Below are 24,135 nucleotides of genomic sequence, written 5' to 3' on the forward strand. Positions count from 1 at the left end.
TGAGCGAAGCGGCACTTACAACCACCAGCAACGCTCCTTAATTCTCCTCCTCCCCCGTTGTATCTCACCGATTGACTCGCTGTTAGGCAAACCAGAAGCAGCGAAAAACAGCTGCTCTCTGGTTGGGCAGATGCGGTTAAAATAACGCTCCGATGCGAACTACGTGAGAGCGCCATATTGGGTCAAGTGGGTGGTGTTTAATGCTCCGTACAGGAACATGGCGGCTTCCTTCCACTTTCTACACCTGTAATACTATATGTCAGTTGTACTATTCCGAGGGATAGAAGACAGTAAATGGTAATTAGGAATTTTTTTTCCTGCTTCAGAAGGAAAGCAAGGCCGATCTAAGTAACCTTGCGTGAGCACGACTCTCTCCGTACAACAAAATGGCACCTGCCATGTAGCGGGAGAAACCATTGCAACTGAAACTAACCAATTGTCGCTTAGATGAGTGGTGAACAACTCCGCGATTGGGCGACAGCAGCGCTATGGGATGAGAAGTATAAACTGCGCCGCTTTGGTGATCTGTGTCAGTCAGGAGATAGCTGTGGGCGCCCCGAGCTTGAGAGGGCGGGGGAAGGATGGACGCTGGTGAGTGGGGAAATGTTTGGTGGGGGTCAACTGGGAAAGCTGCGTGGGTCGACATGCAACTCTCTCTATTTGGGCAGCGGGCAATGGGTGTGGAAAGGGAGGAGGTCGGTTTGTTTTTCAGCAGAGAGCTAAATCGCAGGCTGGGCTAGTCGCTGGAACTGGGAGCATGGATTGCCTAAAAGGGAGAGGTTAATGAAGGGTCAGTTAGGTTGCCTTGGGAACTGTGTCTTGCTTAGAGTTTTTTCTGTTAAATGATTGCGATTAATAAAAGTTGCCAAAGCAATTTGGCAAATATGGTACTTTGCCTTGCACTCTTCTTTTCAAATACAGTAGAGGCAACTATACTACAACAAATATCAACAACAATCGTCCAGAGTCCCTCTTTTGGGGGAGATGGGCGGCAACAAAATTTGAATAATAAATAAATAAATAAATAAATAAGCCTGTCAGTTTTAAGATTTGCTGCCCAGACTACTGTAGCTTGCCATGTTTTTGCTAACGTTAGCTGGTTGCATAGTTTATACAGCTCAGTGCTGGTCCTTCAGTGCCATTTGGTGCTTTGATATATGGAAATAACCTTAAAGTTTTATAAAGTTTATAAGAACCCAAGGTTCTTATTTAAGACTCTGTTGTTAAAAGTCAATGTATTGATTCCTTACATAACTAATGTAGTGACAGGAGATGCGGTGGAAGAAAAATCATTTTAATATTGCCTACCAAAATGCCAGAGCCAAAATGGGAAAAACTGTAAGACTCTGATGGCAAATGGATAATACTCTCCTTTTCATCCATTTCTTGACTTTCTCCAGACAGTTGAAAAACAAATGACATTTTAAGGAAAGATTTATAGTTGGTTTGTTTTACTGTCTGAACAAGATAATGAAGAGGAATGCAGTGTTCTTTAGTAGTTCTATACCAAACTAAATTCTTATTGAAACACTGCAAATACATCTCAGATAAGTGATAGTTAAGATTTTTTTTTGGTGCCTTTGAGTCAGTCTTGACTCCTGGTGACTGTCTGGACTAGTCCTTGCAGTTTTCTTGGCAAGGTTTTTCTGAAATGGTTTGCCATTGCCAGCTTCCTAGGGCTGAGAGAGAGTGACTGGCCCAAGGTCACCTAGCTGGCTGTGGACCTAAGGCAGGACTAGAGCTCATGGTCTGCTGTTTTCTAGCCTGGTGCCTTAACCACTACACCAAACTGGCTCTCTAGTTAAGGAATAGATTTTTAAAATTCTCTTTTATTTAGTGATATTTCATAAACAGTTGATAATGGATTCTAAGATATATAAAATACACACCTTTTTCTCCACAATATATCTATAGTATCCCCATCTATTACAATTTTACTGCAATCCTATATGTTGTACTGTACTTGAGTAATAAGGCCCAGGTAATGCAGTGGAATGTACTTATGAGTAAATATGTCTAGGATATTTAAATAAATTTATGTCCAGCTTGGTTCCTATAACAATTGCTGTGCCATTAGTCATTTTGCTTTTTGGTCGTTAGCAGAATACAACTTTATAAACTTTGTTTTCTCCATCTTTATTTGATCGTATGTTAGTCTTATATAAGGATATCTTGCTGAGTTAAATAAATAAATTTAATCCATTCAATCATGTCTGATTCTCAGAGACTGCCTGGACAAGTCCCTGCAGTTTTCTTGGCAAGGTTTTTCAGAAGTGGTTTGCCATTGCCTCCTTCCTAGGGCTGAGAGAAAGTGACTGACCCAAGGTCACCCAGCTGGCTTAGTGCCCAAGGCAGGACTAGAACTTATGGTCTCCCAGTTTCTAGCCTGATGCCTTAACCACTACACCAGACTGCTCTCTTGAATAATATTAACTTGCTTTTTGAGCTCAGTCCTGATTTCGTCCTAATCTTACTCTGAAACATTCATGATTTAGGGTATATGTCCAGTTCATTGAAACTAACCTATACTTTACATAGGTTCATGTAAGTAGTATTATGACCAGCAAAGATCAGCTGCTCACGAAGCTGCTGCTGAAATCATAATCTGATGGCTAATTGAAGTGACTTTCTTTGAAGTAACTGGCATTAGATGAACTCTAATTAGATATCTTAATATAGCCAAAGGTTAGACAAATATATGATCCAAATGTTCATACAGTTCTTTCTAGGTGTAGAAATTTCATAACAGAATAAAAACTTATGGATTTATGTGTATTGCTTTATTGATAGTTCATATACTATATCTAAACCAGTCTTTCTATATCTTTCAGAGCTGGATATCTGAGAATTTTCAGTGCATCTTGAGAGTATAAGATTAGAAAAGCTGATCTAGAATGACATACCATTTTTAGTAACATGATAACAATTCAATATCCATGGATAAAATTAAACCAGTGATCTTGAACTTCAAACTTCTGCAACTGTCTGTGTTTCCTCAGGTCATTATTCTGTTCACTAACCACATGTCTGTGATTCCTGAGGTGGTCATTCTGCTCACTAGTTACCATACTACTTCTTTGACAGCAATATTTCTAACATTCAGTTGGAATCTGCTTTCCTGTAGCTTAACTCTGTGAAAGAGAACAAGTCCATGATACAGAATAGGGCAAGACCTTCTCTGTGTTCAGATACTTAAAGAATAGTATCTCCCCTTATATTCTTTTCTCAAGGCTAAAAATCCAAATTCCTTCAATTTTCTTCAGAGGTCTTAGTTTATAGTCCTCAGCAGATTATCCTTGCTGCTTGAACAGAGAGAGGAGAGTGTCGAACAAATGAACTCAAACAGGAACATCATGTATGTTTTCATGTGGAATTCAGCACGTTGATATATTTTTCTTAGGTCTCGAAATCATTTGGCATTTCTTTTTTTCTTTTTTTTACTTCCCAGTCTAGTTCCCCATGTTAATTCTGATATTTGATAATGTAAATTTTGGAGTATATGTATTGATAAAGTTTTAACTTCATGTAAACAATATATGGAATGTAACAAGCTTGAGGCTTCACAACAAGTGCAAAAGGAACCATGTCTGTTATGTATTTATGACTAGACTGAGGGAAAAGGCTTAGCAGTCTTTTCTTGGAACCTCTCACATTAAATACCATTCTGAATCACATGGCATATGGGACATGATGTTCTCTAAGGCAAGGTTGCAGACCATATGAAATTTGAACTGAATGGGTTATCTGGACAGTAATGTTTGGATTTAACAACTATGAAGAAAATGGAAAGATGTGATGTAGGTTTACTCCTGAGCTCACTGCACTGATTCTTAGTCCTTTTTTTAAGTAGAACAAACTTGATTCTCTGAAAGCAGAGAAGCAGATAGATGCCAACAGTCAACTCAGGCCAAAAGCTGAATGGAGTGTAATGGTTGCAAAATGAAATGAAATGAGGTTGCAAAATGAAAGGATGGAAGGAGCCAAACATAACAAGAGGAGAAACATGTTCTGAAGCATGGGTGCTATTATTAAGAAGGTCTCCCATTTAGTTCGTGCCCTTTATGCATGAACATTTCCACATGTTCATACTAGACTTGATTTTGGCAAGGCAGTGCCTGATGTTTAAAGGACTTGAGAAAAATATTGAATCTGGAGCCTAAGCAGAAGCTTAGGGTTCCATCTGATGCTTCTTGCTAGTAATCGGTTCCATTACTGTTATCATAACTTGCAGGTGGGCAAGGAACCAAATGTAGCTTTAGTAAAGTAAATATGTGATTCGTTGTCATAGTACTAAACTCCTGCTGTACAGACTGATGCTTTTTAGCAGTAAGTGTATTCATGTGATCATTGTATGCTCTGAATAAAAGGTGAGTAAGGCTATTATTTGAGTTCCTTCAAAACATGAAGAAAATAGTTATTGCTGGAAATTTTGAAACGGAGTTGGATCAATAACCTCAGCACCCACCCCCCCCATGAAAGACACTTTAAAAACTTCTGTAGGAAGGAAAACATTGTTTTAAGTTTAATTCTGTAATAATATTTTCTGCCTCTGTAGATTGATGTTAGAACCTGGAACATAATTGCTACTTTTTCGTGATCTAAAACAGTTTGTTACATTGTTGAAATTCTCTGAAGGAAACTTTTTTTATATTGTGAATGGCAGATCCTGAAAAGTGTTTGAGACTACTGTGTTTGTTTTGAGCAGCTACTCTCACCTATGATACTCTCAGGTTTGAGTATGAAGACTTCCCAGAAACCAAAGAGCCTGTTTGGATCCTGGGAAGAAAATACAGTGCGCTAACAGGTATTTCTTCTGCAAATATTTCAGGAGCTATATGATTCAGTACAATAACTTGAATTCTGCTGCAGCTTAATAGCATTGACATACTGTAGAATGCATGTAGGTTTTCCTGATCTTATTCTGGAACAGCTCTGCCATCCTAACAAACTCCTTGTTTTCTGCTGAACCTTTTAGAGAAAGCATATATTTTTCAGATAATAGAGGTTAAATAGTGTCCTCCTTCCTTATTGATATATGAGAGAGAAGTCCAAAAGATACTAAACTGTTCCCCCCCAAGCCCCCCCCCATGCACTGTTGTAATATTTTATCTGTGCCTTTCTATTCTTAAGTCTAAATGTTGAATAGGTCTAATTAAAAATAAATATATTTCAGTAACAGTATCACTGAATCCATACAGTCTAATTTCTGAAAGTGTATTGAAACACATTATTTTCATCCCTTTAGAGAAAGAGGAGATTTTATTGGATGTTACTTCTCGTCTTTGGTTCACATATAGAAAAGGCTTTCCAGCCATTGGTAAGTACCAGTTTTCATTTTCCATTTCATTTTCATTTATGGAAATGGTACATGTTTATTTCTAAAAATCAGTTTTCTTTACAACCCAATGAAGCCAACTGGAATCTTGGTTTGGCATATTCTATTTAGTGTCTGTTAAACACTAAACACTAAAGACAAAAATGCTTTCTTTTTTTCAAACAGGACTGTATATCATTTAGATCAACTGATTTTTTTCTTTGTATATTTGCATAAAGATTAAAAAGCAAATGTTAAAAATAGAAAAGTTTCAAATTATTTAAATAAGAATTTGTTGTCTGCCTTCATCAAGAAGTTGTGATATTTCTAAAAAGCACTGAGAGCCAGTGATAATTCTAAGAATATTAAATTTTTGGCTTTCTTAAAATTCTCAGGTGGTTGTTGCTTCTGCATATAAATGTGGAAGCTGAAAAAATTTAAATATATATGTAAAATTCATGTATTTTAAGTATCCATAGTGCATTAGGATATTCAATCTATATATCTAAAAACTCATTTCTTTCTAATACTTGGGATTTAATTATTCATCTGTGAATATTAATGATATCTGGGAAGAGGTTGTTCATATTTTTTTAAGTGATTAGGAAACCAAAATTCTCATAACCATATAGATATGGATTTGTATCTGTTAACAAATTTTCTAAAATGTGTATTTATATTTCATTTTTCTCTCCAATTTACTCAGCTGCAGAGTATACTGTACCACAGCACTAGAGAAGAAAGCAAAGTATTAGCCAGACTTAGTAGGATATAACACTATATATGTAGTTGCATGTGTCATTATATTCAGAGGGGCATAATCTCAGATCAGCATTTACAACTATATTTTGACTTCTGGCCCTCCCTTCTCCTGTTCAGGTACATCATAAAACTCTAAATGCTTCAAATTATTAGTGATTACTTGTCAAAAGGTTGGTTTGTGTGATCTCTCTGTGGCTGCAGGCGGAACAGGTCCGACATCCGACACCGGTTGGGGTTGCATGCTAAGATGTGGCCAGATGATTTTTGCCCAGGCCTTGGTTGGCAGGCACTTAGGGAGAGGTAAGTCACATTCCTGTGATGATTATAATGCAAAAACATGATACTCTGTGTATTCAGGTAATATAAGGTCCTTCATAAAGATGTTTTTCATTGTAAAGAACTATATAACAAAGAAGGCCTATTTAAATATATTCCAGTTTCCCTTGGTAGCATCACTTCCTTCAAAATGTACAATTCTTATCATGATTAAAAGGGTCATGGAAATCAATTATGTTTGATGATAGATCGGTTTACTTGGTTCTTGTAGTGTAAAGTATATTTTGAACATGAGTTTTTTCCATAGAAATTAAATATCGGTGGTGTTGATGGTGAGATATAAAAAAAATTGAAGCAGAAAAAATGTTTAAGTGTCATTCACCATGCAGATTGTATTTGAAGTTATCTCTTCAAGTAGTTTGAAGCTGTATTCATCAACTTTTTGCATTTAGAAAGGATTCGTTTAAAGCAAGCTGATAATCTTATCAATATAATCTGGTGGTATGAATACCTTGAAAATGTAAGGGTGGCATTTGGAACTTCTTTTTTAGCATTACCTTTTGTTTTTTAGATTGGAGGTGGATGAAAGGGAAGAAACAGACAGACAACTATTACAATGTTCGCAATGCTTTCATTGATAAAAAAGACAGTTACTACTCAATCCACCAAATAGGTAAGATGATTACCAGTACTATGGGCAATCAAGTGCTTCAATCTATACCTTCCTCTTTAATAGCAGTAGAAAGGTTCTGAGCTTATTATGCAAGGGAGCCTGCTTAAAATACATGTTTCTATATGAGAATATGTATGTTTGTAAACATAATATAAATTAATGTCTGTCTTATTGTTGGAAATTGAGTTAGGGAAATAGTAATGTAGAAGCTAGATCCAGCCTTCCAGTTTCCTCTATTATGGAACCAGGTTATCTAGGGACAGGCCATTTCAGAATAAAAGTTAATTCTGTAAAAGCCAGCCACTATACAAATTTAGAAATAAACTCCATTGAGCTTAATAGTACTTGCCCTCAGGTGTGAGCGTGGTTATATTTTTTTCCCTTACAACCTATATTAACAATGCATAGGGCTACTTTTATTCTTTAATGGTGTTTCTACATTTGTGTCAGAGAAGAAATCTATCCTAAAGAAATTTTGTTCTGTGGAAAGTAATATGTAATAAGCTAACACTTAGTTTGCCTCCAGCTATATGCAGTGTATACCATGTATACATGCACCTACTTTAGTCCCTTTCAGGATAAGCAATGCTATGCAAAGTGAAACAAGGGAGTCAGAAATAGTAAGCCAAAGAAATTAAAGGCATGAGCTAAGGAAAGGAAATATAATGTCTATTTTATACCAATACAATTTACTATACCTTTCCATCTCATCTTACAAAACTTCTGTTCTGCTTATGGCAACTGAAAGTACTTCTTCCCCAAGCACAAATTCAGAGGTCTCTCTAGAAAATTTTCTTAAGATAAAATAGTACAAGAATTGCTGCATGTGAGCTAGTTTTCTGTATAGAATAAATACTGTATATCTCAGTGTACATTAAGACAGAGATTTTCTGTGTTTCTTTCTCACAGCCTTATGATGTACCAGAGGGTTGGCAGTTTTTGTCACTGTTAACTGGGAACTCTGAAAGTGGTTACAGAGTTTACATATTACTTGTTGAACTTTACATAACAGTTGCCTGAATCTTTATCAGTCTGAGAAACAACTCTTAAACCACCTTTGCTTCCACCACATCCAAACATGGCTTCATGCATTTTATTCTTTAAAGTTCTCACCTCTTTTTGAGAATCCTATTAGCTCCATCCAACCAGTCTTGCTCTTCACCCCTGCTTCTTCCATTGACACCATTCACTGGAGGGTAAAACATGCAACTGTTACTAACCTAGGGATTCAAAAGCTGCAGCTGGTCCAGAATGCAGCAGCACAGGCAGTGGTGGGTGCACTGTGCTACACCCATATAACACCATTGCTGTGTGAGCTGTACTGGCTCCCAGCAGGCTTCTGGGTGCAATTCAAGGTGCTGGGTATCACCTTTAAATCCCTACATTACATGGGGCCAGGTTACTTGTGGGACCACCTATCCCTGATGGTTTCTGTCCATCCCATTAGATATGGCAGAGTGGGCATGCTCTGGGTTCCATTGGTGAAATAGGGTTACCTTCTCTGTCATGGCACTTGCCTTATGAAACAGCCTCCCCCCAGAGATACGGATAACCCCCACCCTGTTGGCTTTTAGAAAAGCAGTGAGGACGTGGCTTTTCCCCCAGGCATTGGGGCCAGGATGTTGCTTGAGCTGGCATGGTGTGGTTGATTAATGGTGTGAGATTTATTGGGGCCGCAACATTGTTTTTTGTTTTAAATGGGTTTTTTTTTCTCTCATGGTATTGTGTGTGTGTGCTTTTTAGTTTGATACCACAGTACCTTCTGGTAGATGGGTGGCCAAATAAGTTTGTTTAATAAAGAAATAATGAATAAATACTTTCATATGCACCCACAACAACACAGAAGTCACCAGTTCATTCTTTCTGTCCATTCATAGCTAAATCTTTGCCCTCTCTTCCCTGCATGTACTGCATTATCATTTCCCCTGTACAATATCAGACCACCTTCATTCAGAACCGTTACATCTTTCCCATTTCTCTTAGTTCCTCAGGACATGCAACCTCCTTCCTTCTCTCCCTCCCTGCTCCACTTTTGTTGGATGCTTAGTTCTAGATGAGAAACTCTTTGAAAAAGGTTCAGCAGGCATTGTGGTTAAGATTCTTTTTAAACTGGCAATTGTTTCAAAATAATTAATATTTTTGCTAAACTGACTTCTATTATGTAAGGCTTTTTTGTCTCCTTTTTGTCTCTTTTTTTCTCTCTATGGAAAGTAATGTCTTGCTGTGAGAATCATTTTTTTTAAAATCTATCTCTTGAGAGGTAAGTTTTAGATACTGTATGTTTTTAACTGATGCAGCATTCTCAACTTCACTAGGAATCACAAAGAAATGTAAGTGACTGAAGGACTTAAGGATCCATAATGAGAAAAGTTGGTATTCTATCTTTAAGGAATTAATAGAGAATGCAAACAACAACAACAACATATGTTTGGGTACTAAAAACGGAGGTTGCATTTCTGTTCAGTGGGAATAGTGCATTCTTGGCATCTCTCAGAACGGGCTGCTGCCCTGCACCAGGATGAGCCATTCATATGATCTTAAGTGTATAGACTTCAGACTGTACCAGAAATGGCAAAACAAAGTATTACTGCTGCTTAATTTTTGCTTCTTAAAGGTTGGAAATAGATGTTATGTCTTTGCAAGGCTTCAGCTATATATTTCCAGCCATTAAACTTCTTAAATATCTTAACAAATGAAAAAGGCCAACCGTTTGCAGCCATATTTTCCCACCAAGGTCACCACACTGTGAGACATCCTGCTTGAAGCCTCAGAGATCAGCTTTTAAAATGGCCCCAGCTGAGAAAGGTTGCCTGTCCTACATGAGCATAATGGTTTTATGGCAGCAAGGGATGGCAAGAGTTTAATATGCCTGGAACTCTTTGTTCCTGTCTTGAAGCCTAAGGGAACCCCTAATTCCTGACAAGGTAGAAAGATTTTCCCTGATGAATTTTTATGTGTGACCCTCCAAAAAAGATTAGTACATTTCTCCAGTGTTCATGAATATACTTCTCTGCTGGGTAGATGTGTGCTTATTTGAAATATTTCACATTTTTAATAAGGCTTTAATTCAGTACTCTTCAGAAATCTAAATACTTGCCCAATTAAGTATCTGTAGTGATTCAGAAGTAGCCTTGAATGATACTATGGAGCAATTATAATGTGTTTGTTGCAGCCCAGATGGGAGTTGGAGAAGGCAAATCCATAGGCCAGTGGTATGGACCAAATACAGTTGCACAAGTACTCAAGTAAGTATTCAGTAACTCCAACAGTCATAGTCTTTGGGTACAAAATAAAGCAGTTAAATAATTACTTATCCTGAAGAAATTAAAAAAAACCGATTCTCTACTGAACATATCTTCAAAGCTCTGTGTCTAGTCCTGAAATATTAAATTCCATGGGAGATTTATTGAGTTCGTGGGTAGAACCAGACTTGCAGTTGTTCCAGCTTGTGCCCTGAAATCACCTGAGCAGTTTGTATAATTCTTTGCAGCTACAGTTGCTCAGTTTTGTGCTAGGCTTGATGTCATTTAGTTTCCTTAGGTACAGCCCTACCCTATCTCACTATCTATTAATATCTGTCTGAATTAGTTTTATTGCTTGTTTTCTGAGGAAGTGGCTATAGGTTTTCATTCTGTTAGCATTACTACTTGCCTGGTGGAATGTTTCTCAGCCTCAAACAGTTCTGTCCTGCCAATGGTCCTTCAGAACAGTAATACTCCTTTTGCATGCTGAATTGTCTGTACGCTGACAGGCAAAATAGGTGAGACTATTGCTTTAAAGCCATAATTGGACTTAATCGATTTTAATAAGCTTCGACAGTATCTGATATTCTATATTAAGACAAACTGGAAGAGAAGACAGTGACATTGCAGCTCCAGGAGCATTTTGATGACACAGTTTTTCTTGATTCTTTCCTCTCTGGGTTTACATGTGGAGATGGTCTTGATCACTCTTTTGGATACTCTGTTGTATCTTTCTGTGAATGTTGATACTATTGACCACAGTAACTTGCTGGAGTGCTTATGATAGCTGGGGGTTGGAGTTGCCATCTGGTAGGTATGGGTGAAATAAACTTCTCTGGGTGAAAATAAAAAGTGATATTGCAAGGCTTTTCCTTGGGAATGGGCCTGGGGTGCCTCACAAGGTTCAACTTTGTCTTCTATATTAATTAGTGACAACATGAAGACTGCTGGAAAGATCATTCACAGTTTGAAGCTAGTTGTCATCAATATACTGAGATACCCAACTGTATTTCTCCTTTCTTGTAGACTCTGAATTGGATATCACCAGAGTCTCTGTATGTCTTATGTTGTTCATCTATTCTGTCTTCATGCCACAGGGAATTTATGCCAAATATTATGCTAATTAGCATGTGCTTATGTTCAACTCTCCCTTGCTGTTTATATGATGCTTTGAAACATAGTTGTCTGGGCAATTTTTAAAGCTCCAGAATGAATAACATTTTAAAAAACTACTGATACATATATTATATATTGTTCACTATTTCCATGAAGACTAGACAAGCCACTGAGACTCAATATCGTACTGAAACTTTAAAATTAAGTTCATGTAACTGATATAACACTGAATTGTTTCTTACTTCGGCCTCCATTTCTCACCCCTTGCTCTGTGCCCTGCTGGATCAGGCCGAACACTTACCTGATTCAGCATTCTGATCCCATAGGGGCCAACCAGATACATATGAGAAGCCCATAAGCAGGATATGAGTTCTTGTCTAATGTAGCAAACAATACTTTTAGGTCAAAAGACCCTTGAAATAGTATACTTATTCTATTTTTTAAAAAACTTTACATACATCAATTGCACTATATAAATAAGTAATGATTTAGTTACAACAGAATCAGTTTGGTGTAATAGTTAAAGGTGCTGGATTAGGAGTGGGGAGACCTGGGTTCTGGAGGAAAAAGGTACTGAGAAGCCACTTCCAAAATGCTGCCAAGATAACTGCATGTCATCAGGAGTCAAGACTGCCTTGAATGACCATAACAACAATATAGTTACTATAGGTTGGAAATATTTCTTCTCTGTAAGCCTTTCTTCTGTGTTGGTCAAAATTGTAAAATTGTAAGTATTAGGAAACTGAATGGAAAAGAGGAATACAGATGGTCTGTGATATATATATATATATATATATATATATATATATATATATATATATATATATATATATATTCTCTTTACACTTCGGGAGTCACTTTGTGTAATTCTCACTTCAAAAAGCACTTTATTCAAACATATGACAGATTAAACTTGGGATGTTGTGTTTGTTCATTGATACTGACCTGGATGATGTGATAGCAACTTTCTAGATCTCTCAGTGTGCAGCTTATCCACTTTAATGTCTTTGTTTTTAACTTTTATCCTTAGAAAACTTGCCACATTTGATACATGGAGTTCTTTGGCAGTGCACATAGCTATGGACAATACTGTTGTGATAGAGGAAATAAGTAAGTATCATTGTACTGTTTATAGAAGTATGTGCCTATTGATGGAGATGGTTTTTAACATAATTAAATTGAGGAGTTTAAGGGTCAGAAGACATTCCTTAGGTTTACAGAATCCAAGTGCAGCTAATTCTTAATTATGTAGTGAGAATAATCAAGTAAGGATGCCTGCTCCATTATATCAAATCTCTGTTAGATTGATCTGAGTGAGTTTTTATTGGTACTGTTGTTAGATGTGAGTTTCTGAAATAGTGCAATTTTTATATTTTAGTGTTTACCTGTATGTCTGGAGAAAACTGGATGGTTGAGCTCAAAGCTAGCATTTTCAGATCTTTTCTGCATGTGAAAAAGAAAGTTGTACCTCTGCAGCTTTATAGTAGAATAGCAATAGAAAGTGTGGAAGGCATCCTTACTTGATTATTCTCATGTACATAATTAAGAATTAGCTGCACTTGGATGCCTTGAAGTATGTAAGAAGAAAGTGCACAATTTTTTGTGCCTTGGGACTGCATTTCTAAATGTTGATCTTCGAAAGCCAGATGTGGTAAATCTGATGATATCACATTTCAGCCTCCCTTTCGTTTGGTAGTTGAGTTTTGAGTTGGTTTTGATGAGCACGAATAATACTCCTTGACTCCGTCCTACCAGAACAGGAAATATCAGCTTGATGGGGGCAGGGGGCAGGAAGCTATTGAGTTTTTAGGAGTGGGAATGGCTGCTTTAACCACTGCATGCTGTATGGCATTGGTTTTGACCATTAAAACCCATTGCAACCTCCACAAGAGCATCAAATATTTTGGTCCCACCCACTGAAGCTATTCTGGGGGCTGTGAAAGGACTGGTGGGGAGGCTGTACGTGGGCTTGGATTGTTCAACCCTATTGTGCAGAGAATATATGAACATGGAGGGCAGGGAGGCAATCCATCTCCTGCAAGCAGTCCCTAAATAACTTTTTATGGCCCTCAGAGCCCCCCCCCAAATAATACCACCTAAATTAAACAGCAAACTCACTTTTATGACAAAAGTGTTTTTCTGCTGTTTTTCAGAGGCAGACAAAACAAAAGCAAGTAAAAACTGTTGCATAGCTTTAACATGCCTAAAAAAGTAAAATAAAACCACCTTCTTGTATACAGTAAAGTTACTCTATCATGCCTCACCCTTAGTTCCCAGAAATATATATTTAAAAAAAAAACGGTGGTCCCTGACTACCAGGAGGTTGCTCATCTTTAATACAGTCCAGGGCAATATTTATTACGGGCCCTTGCAGGATCTTCTTGAGAAGGGAGTCCTTTAGATAGCTATATGGATGTAACCAGGGCTGTTTCTGCTCATTTTTTTAATCTTTTGGTAGGAAGGTTATGTAAGCCCAACTGTCCATGTCCTGGAGCCTCAGCATTCCCTTCTGCAGAATCAGACTTACTTTCCAATGGTTATCCAGATGGGGATGAATCTACAAACAGTTTATTGCTTTGGAAACCACTAGTACTGCTGATACCTCTTCGCCTTGGGCTCACAGACATCAATGAAGCCTATATTGAAACACTGAAGGTATCAAATAATTTTAACTACCTGGATATCTGAAACAATCTGTTTCAGTGTAGGCATTTCTAATGTTCATGTTCATGTTCTGGTTCATATTCATACTTAACCATATTTAGCATAGGTTAGCTATTAACGCAAACATAAACACAATACCATGCCAAGACTAAATTCATTATAAGGTTCAGAATGTCTGAAATACATTGTCTAGATGTGGTTGTTCAACTGTGCTATCCAGAGCTATCATAGATTTAGAGATTATTAGAGCAGCTCAGTCTGAATGGATAAAATTGTTTTACTATTTGTTGCAGTGATTTATATATACAGGTGCATAAGGCATATTTGCGATCACTCTACTTCTATTTAATAGTTCAAGTGCATACATTTTTCTCTGAGCTAATTTTGAATAATTGCATCTTCACTGACTAATTAACAAAATGATTAAGGCTACAAACATGTATATTCATTTTCCTGAGAATAGGGCTTAGTTTTGAGTAAGTATGCAAAGAATTGTGCTGGTGAATTTTGTGAGTAGGGAGCCAATCATCATTTCATGCTACCATTTGTGAGGCACCCTTTTGTTAGAGTTTGTTAATTATATAAAGTAGTTTTTACATTGTGATTTCTTGAAAACTGTAAATGGCTTCTCCCTGTTGTTCTTGTCTTAAAAATGGCCAGTGCTGAATGTTTCTTGTTTGAATGTTCAGTGGATAAAAGTATAAAAACTATTCTGAATAGCTGTGTAATGCTCTTTACTGTGATGGTTTTCTGTTTTCCATTGTGATTAATTGTGCATCTGTTGCTTTCCAGCATTGTTTCATGATGCCTCAGTCCTTAGGAGTGATTGGAGGAAAACCCAATAGTGCTCATTATTTCATTGGATATGTTGGTGAGTTTAAGGTTTATGTATGCTAAATATATATTAGTGAGCAAGTGTGTGCAAGATATTTCAAACCATTTTCTCAGGTGCAAAACAGCTGCTGTGAGTGCAAGATAGGCTGAATGAGGCTTACTGCTATTTATTGACGTATGTTGAGGCATTCTGCTTAAGAGGACGCACAATGGGGAGTGTTAAGCTTACATTTATACTACGTAGGAAACATCTGTTTTTGTTCAAAAATAGTCATCCTTAAGATCTATATTTCGTCAAACTATCTTTGATCTGTAAAAAGGTAACAAGGTTCTTTATTCTTAAACAATCATGCAAAAATATATTGAATTTTATTCTTCTCAGCCTGTACTATGATAAGGTGGTTTAACAGTCTTTTACCTGTATCTGTGGAGACTGTTAAGGTTATATAACAAGTTGCATAGTAACACATAATTACACATAGATACATAGTTACACTGATAACATTACATAGTGCATTCTATTCAGCTATCATGTTGAAACAAGATGATTTTTCATTACAAAATGGTTCCTGTTGAAATACAGCACTCCTACATGTATGATCGAGAATTCAAAGGAACAGAACTTTTTGAGAAAGAAAGAAAGAAAGGAAAGAAAGAAAGAAAGATACTCTTTAGCCTTAAAGAAAAATATTTTATTAAAGAACAAATCTGTTTTCTTAGTTTAGATGCAGGGTGAATTGAGTAAAATATTTTTGGATGATTTCCTGATGGACTATTGCCTTGTGCAATTTTTCAGGATGATGTTTTTGTGTCTAATACAAACTTTTTCAGGCTGAGCCCATCGTTAGATTTTGAATGGCATGCCAGGGCTGTAAAAGTGGATATGACTAGGACAAAAACTAAACTTGATTTAATTAAAAATTAACTATATTTAATGTAATCTCTTCCATGTATTTAATATTTTTATTAAAAATTATGTCCTGGTAGCAGGTTTAGGGGGGATTCATCTCAGGGTCAATGTCAGAAAGCAGGAATTGCACATGTTGGTTAGTAAATTCTGTTACGTTATTCAAAAGTGGAGTAATTAGGGCACTGCAAGGTTCCACATAGAAATGGAAATATAGGAAAACATACTCAAAAGCTTCAACCTGTCCTGAATCCAGGGGCATACCCATAGATCTTCTTACACCTTTCTTCTAGGAGGTTGTTAATTCAGGTTGTTAAGCCAGTCTACCACACCATTTATATAAAATTTGAATAAAAGGAGTACTGATAGGCAGTTCTGTTTTACCCCCTTGGCAGCTGGAATGGGTACTGTCAGACGTCCTTGGAGATTACATATTACCCTGAGTGATGTTTTCTCATGTAGTGCATGGATGAGAAATAGCAATCAGTGATCAGTGGTGGTATTGTACAGCTTGTCCCATAGTTTGGTCTGAGAGATGGAATCAAGGTCAATAAAGGCTGCATAGAGGGAGACAGTACTTGCGGGGGGGGGGATATTTCTCAATAAGTTGTTCAAGTATGAGGCACTAGTCAATTGTAGAGTGACCTTCCCCAAAGCTAGCTTGTTCCTCTGCACGTAATCTTTTTAAGTTTCCAATTAAGATGAGTCACATAGAGTTTACTGATAATATTAAGGAACTTATAGATCAACTATCTTTTCATTGATCTTTGTTTAGGGGATGAACTAATCTATCTTGACCCACATACTACTCAGCCTGCAGTGGATCCCATAGACAGTTTCCACATCTCTGATGAAAGCTTTCATTGCCAGCATCCACCCTGCAGAATGAGCATTGCAGAGCTTGATCCTTCTATTGCAGTAGTAAGTATGCATACCTGAAGTTCACTTTCATATCAAGTGAAAGCTATGATCTCAGACAATCCTCTAGTTAGCTACTGATTCCTCTCTTTATGAAGGTACTACTGTTGCGCTCTCCCTTTTCACTATCCGGATTAGGTATATTCCTGTTCTAAAGCATGGGAAAAAATTATTTCCAGATTACAACAATTGAGGCTGTTTAGGTTGGAATGGATAAGGGAAGAGAGACAGATATGGTAGACAAGTCTTTGTACATGTTGTATATTGAATGGGCAGATGCCATCTTGTTTATTTACATTATATTATAATATATATTGTAAATAAAAACACAATATAATATAAAAACAATGATATTGTGAACTGCCCATTGACATAGGTAAGGTGTTTTTCTCTGTTTAACACAATGTTAGAAGTAAAGATCATCCATTGAAATTAAATAGAGGGAGATTCAGGAATGACATGATGGAATATTGTTTCATTCAGCATCTAACTAAACTATGGAATTTGCTCCCTGTAGTTATAATGGCAGTCAATTTGGATGGTTTTAAAAGGAAACTGGTCAGGCTGATGGAGAATCAGGCTATCAGAGCCTACTAATATGGATGGGCATTTATTACTTCCTGAATCACAGGCAACATGCCTTAAATACTGGTTACTGGGAATTCACACAGCCCTCCAGTCCAGACTTGTGAGCTTTCCAAATCTACCTATTGGCCACTCTGTAAAATGAATGCTGGACTAGAAGGGTCCATGACCTGATCTAGCAGGGGTCTTCTTAATTTTAATGTGTTTTAGGCTAATAAAAATGTTGCCTTCTCTTTACAGGGATTCTTCTGCAACAGAGAAGACGACTTCAGTGACTGGTGCCAGCAAATCAAGAAGGTTTGTAGGTAGCTTGTTTTTTTCCTAGAAAAGCAATTAAGAACTTATGGCTAGGGCAACATCTGACTTTTTTTAAAATATAAAAATGAATGGATTTTTGAAGGGTGTTAATTTTTTAAAAGGTATAGCAATCATGTCAAGATTTCTGTTGCCAGTATCATCTTGTGTTAGATTTGTTATACATCTTTCTTAGAGATTAGAGCTTTTCTTGATTGCTCAATTATTAGCATTTTACTGTAATAGGATAAATGAATCTATGGGCTGTAATTGATATTGAAAAATGTTTTATCTCCTTCATTGTTTTCTCCTTCTGAGGTATCCATTGGAATATTTGTTTTTTAAAAGTGATAAAATATGGAGAATTTACAAATAAAAGTACTTTTGTTATCTTGAAGCAGCTGGCAAACAATCTGTGGCTTATTTATGCTTATCATGGAATTATTTAATTGTTGACATAAGAAATCAGTGCTGGTTTTGTCCCATGCCCAGGCCTGCAAAGGATCCAGATAATCATCCTCTTGGAGGGTGCTGTGTAATTGCCCTCTGATAATCTTTCCATTTTAGAGTCAGAGTGAAAGTTGTCAAAAATTGTTGGATCCAGGGAGGGCTTATTAAGGAGGGGACACAGCACAGTTTTTTTCAAGTGCCTCTTGAAATGAGGTGGAAATAACCTCCCAGATCCAATCAGTCACTCCCCCTTATTGCCACAGTGTAGGCTCAGATATGAGCTCATATTTTCCTCCACTAGCCCTTCAAACATTACTTTTGCCTCTTCACTTACTAGGAGCTCCTCAGTACACTAGGGAGTTATCTGAGATCTGCCAACAGAGAGAGGCTGCTCAAGAATAGTGTCATCAAGTGCCTGCATCATCCCCTGTTGCCACTGAGCATTAGGTACTCAACAGAACTTCCCACATGATCACTGGAGAATTCTCCCAAGTTCCTGCTTGAAACCATGTGATTCATAAGGCACCTGAAGCATCTCAACTCTGTAACACTAAATAAAACGTGAAAAAACCAGAGCCCAATTAGTCATACCGCAAGTTTCATTAAAATTAATAGGGCCTCAGTTAGTCACAATTATGGGTCCTATTTGCTTGGGACTGAAGCACAAGCTTTCTCTGCATTTGGGTCATTTGAAGGCCTAGGTACATAAAACTCATCAAACTGGGACCTAGGCAAGGAACTTTGGGAACATAGTTTTCAGTTGGGGGATTTGCAGAATGCACATCAACATGCTAAGTAGTGGTGATGATCCATTAAGAGAGCCACCTAACAGTTGAAGTATTGTGAAACCTTCAGTAGAACCAACAAAAACTTTTTGACTGTGCTATATAGTTCAACAATGGCTACTTTCAAGGCAGATACATCATTTTCTAGTACACTGGAAGCTCTGCCATTGTTGAAGGCATTTCGGAATCTGGTAAGGAAATATCTCTGAAACAATGACCCAATGAGTCACTGGTTGTCTAGTAAACTATTAATAATTGTAAGAATAGATGTGGAATGTACGGCAAAGGGCTGGGTGTTATGATGGAAATCCTGCTGTTCTGCAGCCTATATTCATCTAATGATAGCATGCTAGAAACAGTATTTCCATGCCAGCTGTATTCAGCACAAAATAGATGCACTAAATCTATTGGATAGAAAGTCCAACAATGGAATATAAAGTTGCTGAAACAGTGAAATAATATTGATTACTAGCCTAAAACCTGAGCGCTAGCTAGTTCCAGCATTGTAGCACTTCTTGCATTTTTAAAAAGCTAGCGTTCTTTGGTATTTAGAGAAGATGGAACTAGAAAATATTGACACAGTAACAAAGCCTGAATGACCTCATTCTCCAAAAGACATGCAGAGTTGATTTGAGATAGTGTGATGAAGTAGCCACTTCTCTTCTTCTGTATTTTAAATGAATATAGGAAAAAAGGAAGGGGGAACTTAAAAGGAAGAGAATTGTAAATTACAGAGATGGGAAAAAAATTAAACTTATCCAATAAACCCTTACAAAATGTACATAAAAAGCAGAATTGTTCGTTTTCCAGCATCTGCACTCTTCCTAATTTTGTGAGGCAATTAGCAATACAACAATACACACATTAAGGAAAATTGCATATGCAACTATGCATAATAGGAGAAATGCACACAAAAATATATATTCAAACTTGTATGCTAACATAGAAGCAGGATAGAGTTAATGTAATGAAAATCAAACTGTATAAATTTGACCCTCCCTAGCAAATTAAAGAGTTGAAATGTCATTTGAATGGAATCAAGGCAGCTGTTTTGCTGGCTGTCATTAATTTGTGTTCCTTAAATGGGATTGTATATACTTTATTCTTAAATACAATATACTATTTTTCTGTACTTTTATTATTTTCTTCTTTATTGTTGACAGCTGAAAGGAATTATGCAGAATATGTAAAACCACTATAAATATTTTTCAGCAGGACATTTAACTTTTTTCAGTATTGCTATATGCTGTGCATTCACACATTTTAAGCATATCTTTACAATCGTAGAGACTGGAAATTAATGTGTACTGTAAGTGCTGTACTGTGATATACCACTGAAGGTGTGACATATCAAATACGAGACACCCCTGGAATTGGCAAAGGGATATAACTGGTTCCAATTCCTTTCTAACAGTTGTCACTGATTAGAGGAGCCCTTCCCATGTTTGAGCTAGTGGAACATCAGCCTTCACACTTCTCTAGCCCTGATGTCTTGAATCTCACTCCAGGTAATACTCATTTATTTGGCTGTGGAATGAATGCTGTCTGAATAAAGGAGTGTTTTAGTATTTGGGGATTTTTTAATTATTGCAGATACATAATTATGATAGCATTTGTTTCTTCTTTGCCTAAGAAGTAGTACCAGTTGCTTTTCAAAATGGATATTTAATCTTTAAAAATCATTGAGATTATTGCTGATTCCAGTTGCAGTTCCATAATAAAATGTTGCAATCTGCCATCCCTATCAGGTAGACTAGACTGTGAAACAGACATTGTGCAGATCTAAAGTTACTTTTATTAGAACAGCTATAGTAACAGAATCTTGCAAGTCCTCCCTCTTTTATCTTCCTGAGAATTGCAGGGGGAGGGTGTCTGAGGTTTTTTTGCAAACTACTTACTTGGCCTGGGCTCAAGTTTTGTTTCTCTGATTGTTGCCTTGGTACTGTGTCTTTCCTCTGTCCTTCAAGGGCATCCTCTTTATTCACTCCATTATCTTATTGTTTCATAAAATGCAGTAATTTATAGAGCAATTACTTCTAAATCCTGCAAAGCAGAGCTTCTCCTGCAGGATTTTGTTGTACCACTTTTGCTTTTCATCCCTGTGAGAACTTTTGAAAATAGGTGAGGAAGGTTCAGCTACCACCCTACACATGTGCTGTGGCTGACCCAAACTGAAGTACCATAGACTTCGTTTGTTTGCTGAAAATAATAGTAGTATTGTCTGATGTTGGTTAGTGTTCTGATTGTTTGAATAGGTTCTGGCAAATCACAGCTGATGTTTAGCACAGCTTATAACTTAATTATAATTAAAGCAAAGTGTGTTGTGTGAACAGTCTAAATGTACATGTTCAAGCAAATCATTCATGTCTTGTAGATTCTTCTGATGCGGACAGATTGGAAAGATTCTTTGATTCAGAGGATGAAGATTTTGAAATTTTATCGCTCTAAAAAAGAAACTAACTGCCAAATTGGGTTGAGGGGGGAGGGAGCTCCTTGGAGAGCCTAGGGCTACCAGCTTTCATAGGTGCTTGTTGACATCCCTGCCTCCCATCTACCCCAGCATTCTGTGCAACCTTGGAGCAGAGTGGATTTTTGCTGTGGGATCAAGAAACGGGTTGTCATTTAAGGCCTTAATAGCTTTAGTTAGACTTTCTCAGTGCAAGAATATCTATGGGAAAGGGATGCAGTTTCCTAGGAGCTGGAAATTATTTTCACAGGAACAGGCACAGGCACAACGGCTTGACTATAGTAGTAAAAGCCCTTCAAAATGTTTGGTCCTTTGAAGTTCTCTCTATTATTAGGGAGTCCTATTATTCAGTTCCCCTTTTTATAGTGTGAAATGAAAACCAGCGTAACAACTGTGAGACAGGTATCTGCATTCTATCTCCCTAACCCAGCAGGCCATGTTCTGCGTTACTTGGGGCTACAAGCTCTCTCTCAATCGACTACACCAAATGTTCCAACTTGTACATCAGTTTTTCTCCAATATAGTGCTTCCATATTTTTGGTTTCAAAGTTGCAATTTATTTTAAAAATTCTAATGTATGTTCTGTCATTCTAGTAATCACAGAAGCTTATCATACAGAACATGTGTTAAAATATGATCTAAGGATGACAAGAGAACATCAGTATATAATATATGGAAGACTCTGACAAGTACTCACTTGACTCTTCTCATAGTAGTATGCATAAATGGAATGGTGTTAACTACAGCTTGCTTCATTACACCTTTTATTTGGACTTTTTTTTCTATTTTGTATTAAAAATATGATGGCTGCTATTTAATAAAATGAGGTGGAAACATCCATTAGCTCACTTGAATTAAAAGTACTTCTGATTCCTCCTTTTAATGACATCTAGAGACTGTACATGGACATGAATCTTGCTTTAGTTACAAACAGCTGTTTTAAAATCATGGTTTTAGGCCAAAGGTGTACTCTCATTTCCCCCCTTTTGAAACTGCTACACAAGACTACGCTTCTATTGTGTGTCTTCATTTGTTTCAGTTCTTAAAATGAAGTTCTAAAGAAACTTAAAGCAAATTCTGTGTCCCTTGAACGATTGCCTTACTGGCCAGGATTTCCAGCCCATTATATTCTAAAATAGCAGAAGAGCTCCTCTGTTTCAAAGAGATGGGAATAGCTGGAGAGAACCCCGTCAGTTCCAAGCATTAGCTCAATCAATGGATGTTGCAGTGGCAAATATGTTTACAAAGCATTCTTGCCTGCATTTATAAGCAGAACTGTCAAACTACAGATGGTACTATAACCATCTATAAAGTAACTGCATATAGGAGTAACTCTACTGTGATAGTAGGTCCAGTTGCCTATTTAGCTACTAGAAATCAGATTTGAACCATGATGCTTGTTATTGTTATACCTTGCTATGCTTCTCCTCCTTTTGGAAGAAGAGCATAAGTCAGACTGTGTTTCATTCATCAACTGCTTTCAATTTGTATCTGAATAAAACAAGTTTAAAAAGGGGTTTGTATTCCTGGTGCTTTTTTCTGGATTGAAAGCAAAACAGGGTAAAAAGAGGATCATAGAGTTTCTTTTTAGTAAAAGTTCTATTGTGTATAAAAGAAATGATACATATTCTGAATATTCTAATACAGCCTTTCCCAGTCTAGAGAAATAACTTAGGTTTCCTCATTAAATTATGTGCAGACATAACAAACTGTTTATGTTTGAGGATTTGATGGAAGCAGCACTCACACCAGGAAGGGGCTGAGAGAGATCCCTTGTGAACCTCTGTAGTTTCACTGATGATGTAAGATTGAAGGCGGGTGGTTGTATAGGGAGGGGAGCATGGAAGCTGGAGCTACAGGGACTATTGGAGGGGAAAGATTTGTGGGCACAGACTGTGGGTAAGGCAGAGGTAAGGAGTTTAAGAAGGGACAAAGAAGAAACAGGTTTGCTATTGGTACAAGTAATAAAAGTTTTATACTTGTAGGTCTACATTAAATGTGGTTTATTTTATAGGATGCAAGATATTAAAAATAGTAGAAATTATATTTTATGAGTGATACCTGTAACCTTATTTCACTGAATCTTAAGAGGTTTGGGGAGCACAATGAAAAAGTACAATATATTTATATATTTACATTATTTCTCGCTTCAACTGTTATGCTGCAAGAAACTTACAGGACACTGTTAAAGATAAATATTTGGAAAACTCACATTCATTAAATGCTTTACCAGTTACTATTGCTTCAATCTATTCCCCAAATCAGTCTCAAGTACAATGCCTTAGGAAAGTAAGAAAAAGTAAAGTTTGGGATAGAATAATTTCATATTGGGGAAGATCTAAACACAACGCAGACACCTCTCATAGGAAAGTGAACATTGTAAAGTGCAGAATAAAGTACTTGCAATACTCATAAATGCTGACTGTTATAGCCTCAAGGACTGACTAACACATGGGAGATCATGAATCCTCAAAGGGATTTACATATTACTTGAGTAGACCTAAATCCAATCTGATCATTTAATATGCCTAATCCAACAAGCAATAATAGCACCCATTTGTAAATCTGATTACATCTTGGTGATCAAAGAATTAAAACCTAAATAATGCTTTTAAAATTTAAAACTTAATTTTTGGTGATTTGACACAATGTTATTGACCACCCATTCAATGAAAAAATGTCTTAACTAGTTTTTTTTTAAGAAAATAAACATCACTATTGATAAGATGGGAAGTGATGGAAGTAGAAATAAGGGAATGTTTTAGAAAAGCATAATTAAAAAGAAAAAAATCTTATTTATCAGGTTAGATGCAGAAGTTAATTTGTTAGCAAAATATAAAAAATAGGT

The 24,135-nt window shown here is 36.8% G+C and overlaps 1 protein-coding gene across 1 annotated transcript; it reads left to right on the plus strand.

Annotated features, from left to right (window-relative positions):
• The first annotated feature begins 500 nt into the window (after window positions 1-500).
• ATG4B (autophagy related 4B cysteine peptidase) lies at window positions 501-22,802 on the plus strand. Its single transcript, XM_063306765.1, has 13 exons — window positions 501-591; window positions 4,706-4,804; window positions 5,246-5,317; window positions 6,278-6,376; window positions 6,924-7,025; window positions 10,198-10,270; window positions 12,414-12,493; window positions 13,842-14,038; window positions 14,840-14,918; window positions 16,564-16,709; window positions 17,532-17,588; window positions 20,235-20,328; window positions 21,195-22,802. Exons 1-13 carry the CDS (start codon window positions 582-584, stop codon window positions 21,266-21,268), a joined length of 1,182 nt encoding a protein of 393 aa, XP_063162835.1. The 5' UTR covers window positions 501-581; the 3' UTR covers window positions 21,269-22,802.
• Window positions 22,803-24,135: the final 1,333 nt, after the last annotated feature.

This window comes from Candoia aspera, chromosome 6 (genome assembly GCF_035149785.1).
Source record: "Candoia aspera isolate rCanAsp1 chromosome 6, rCanAsp1.hap2, whole genome shotgun sequence".
NCBI classification, from domain to species: Eukaryota; Metazoa; Chordata; class Lepidosauria; order Squamata; family Boidae; genus Candoia; species Candoia aspera.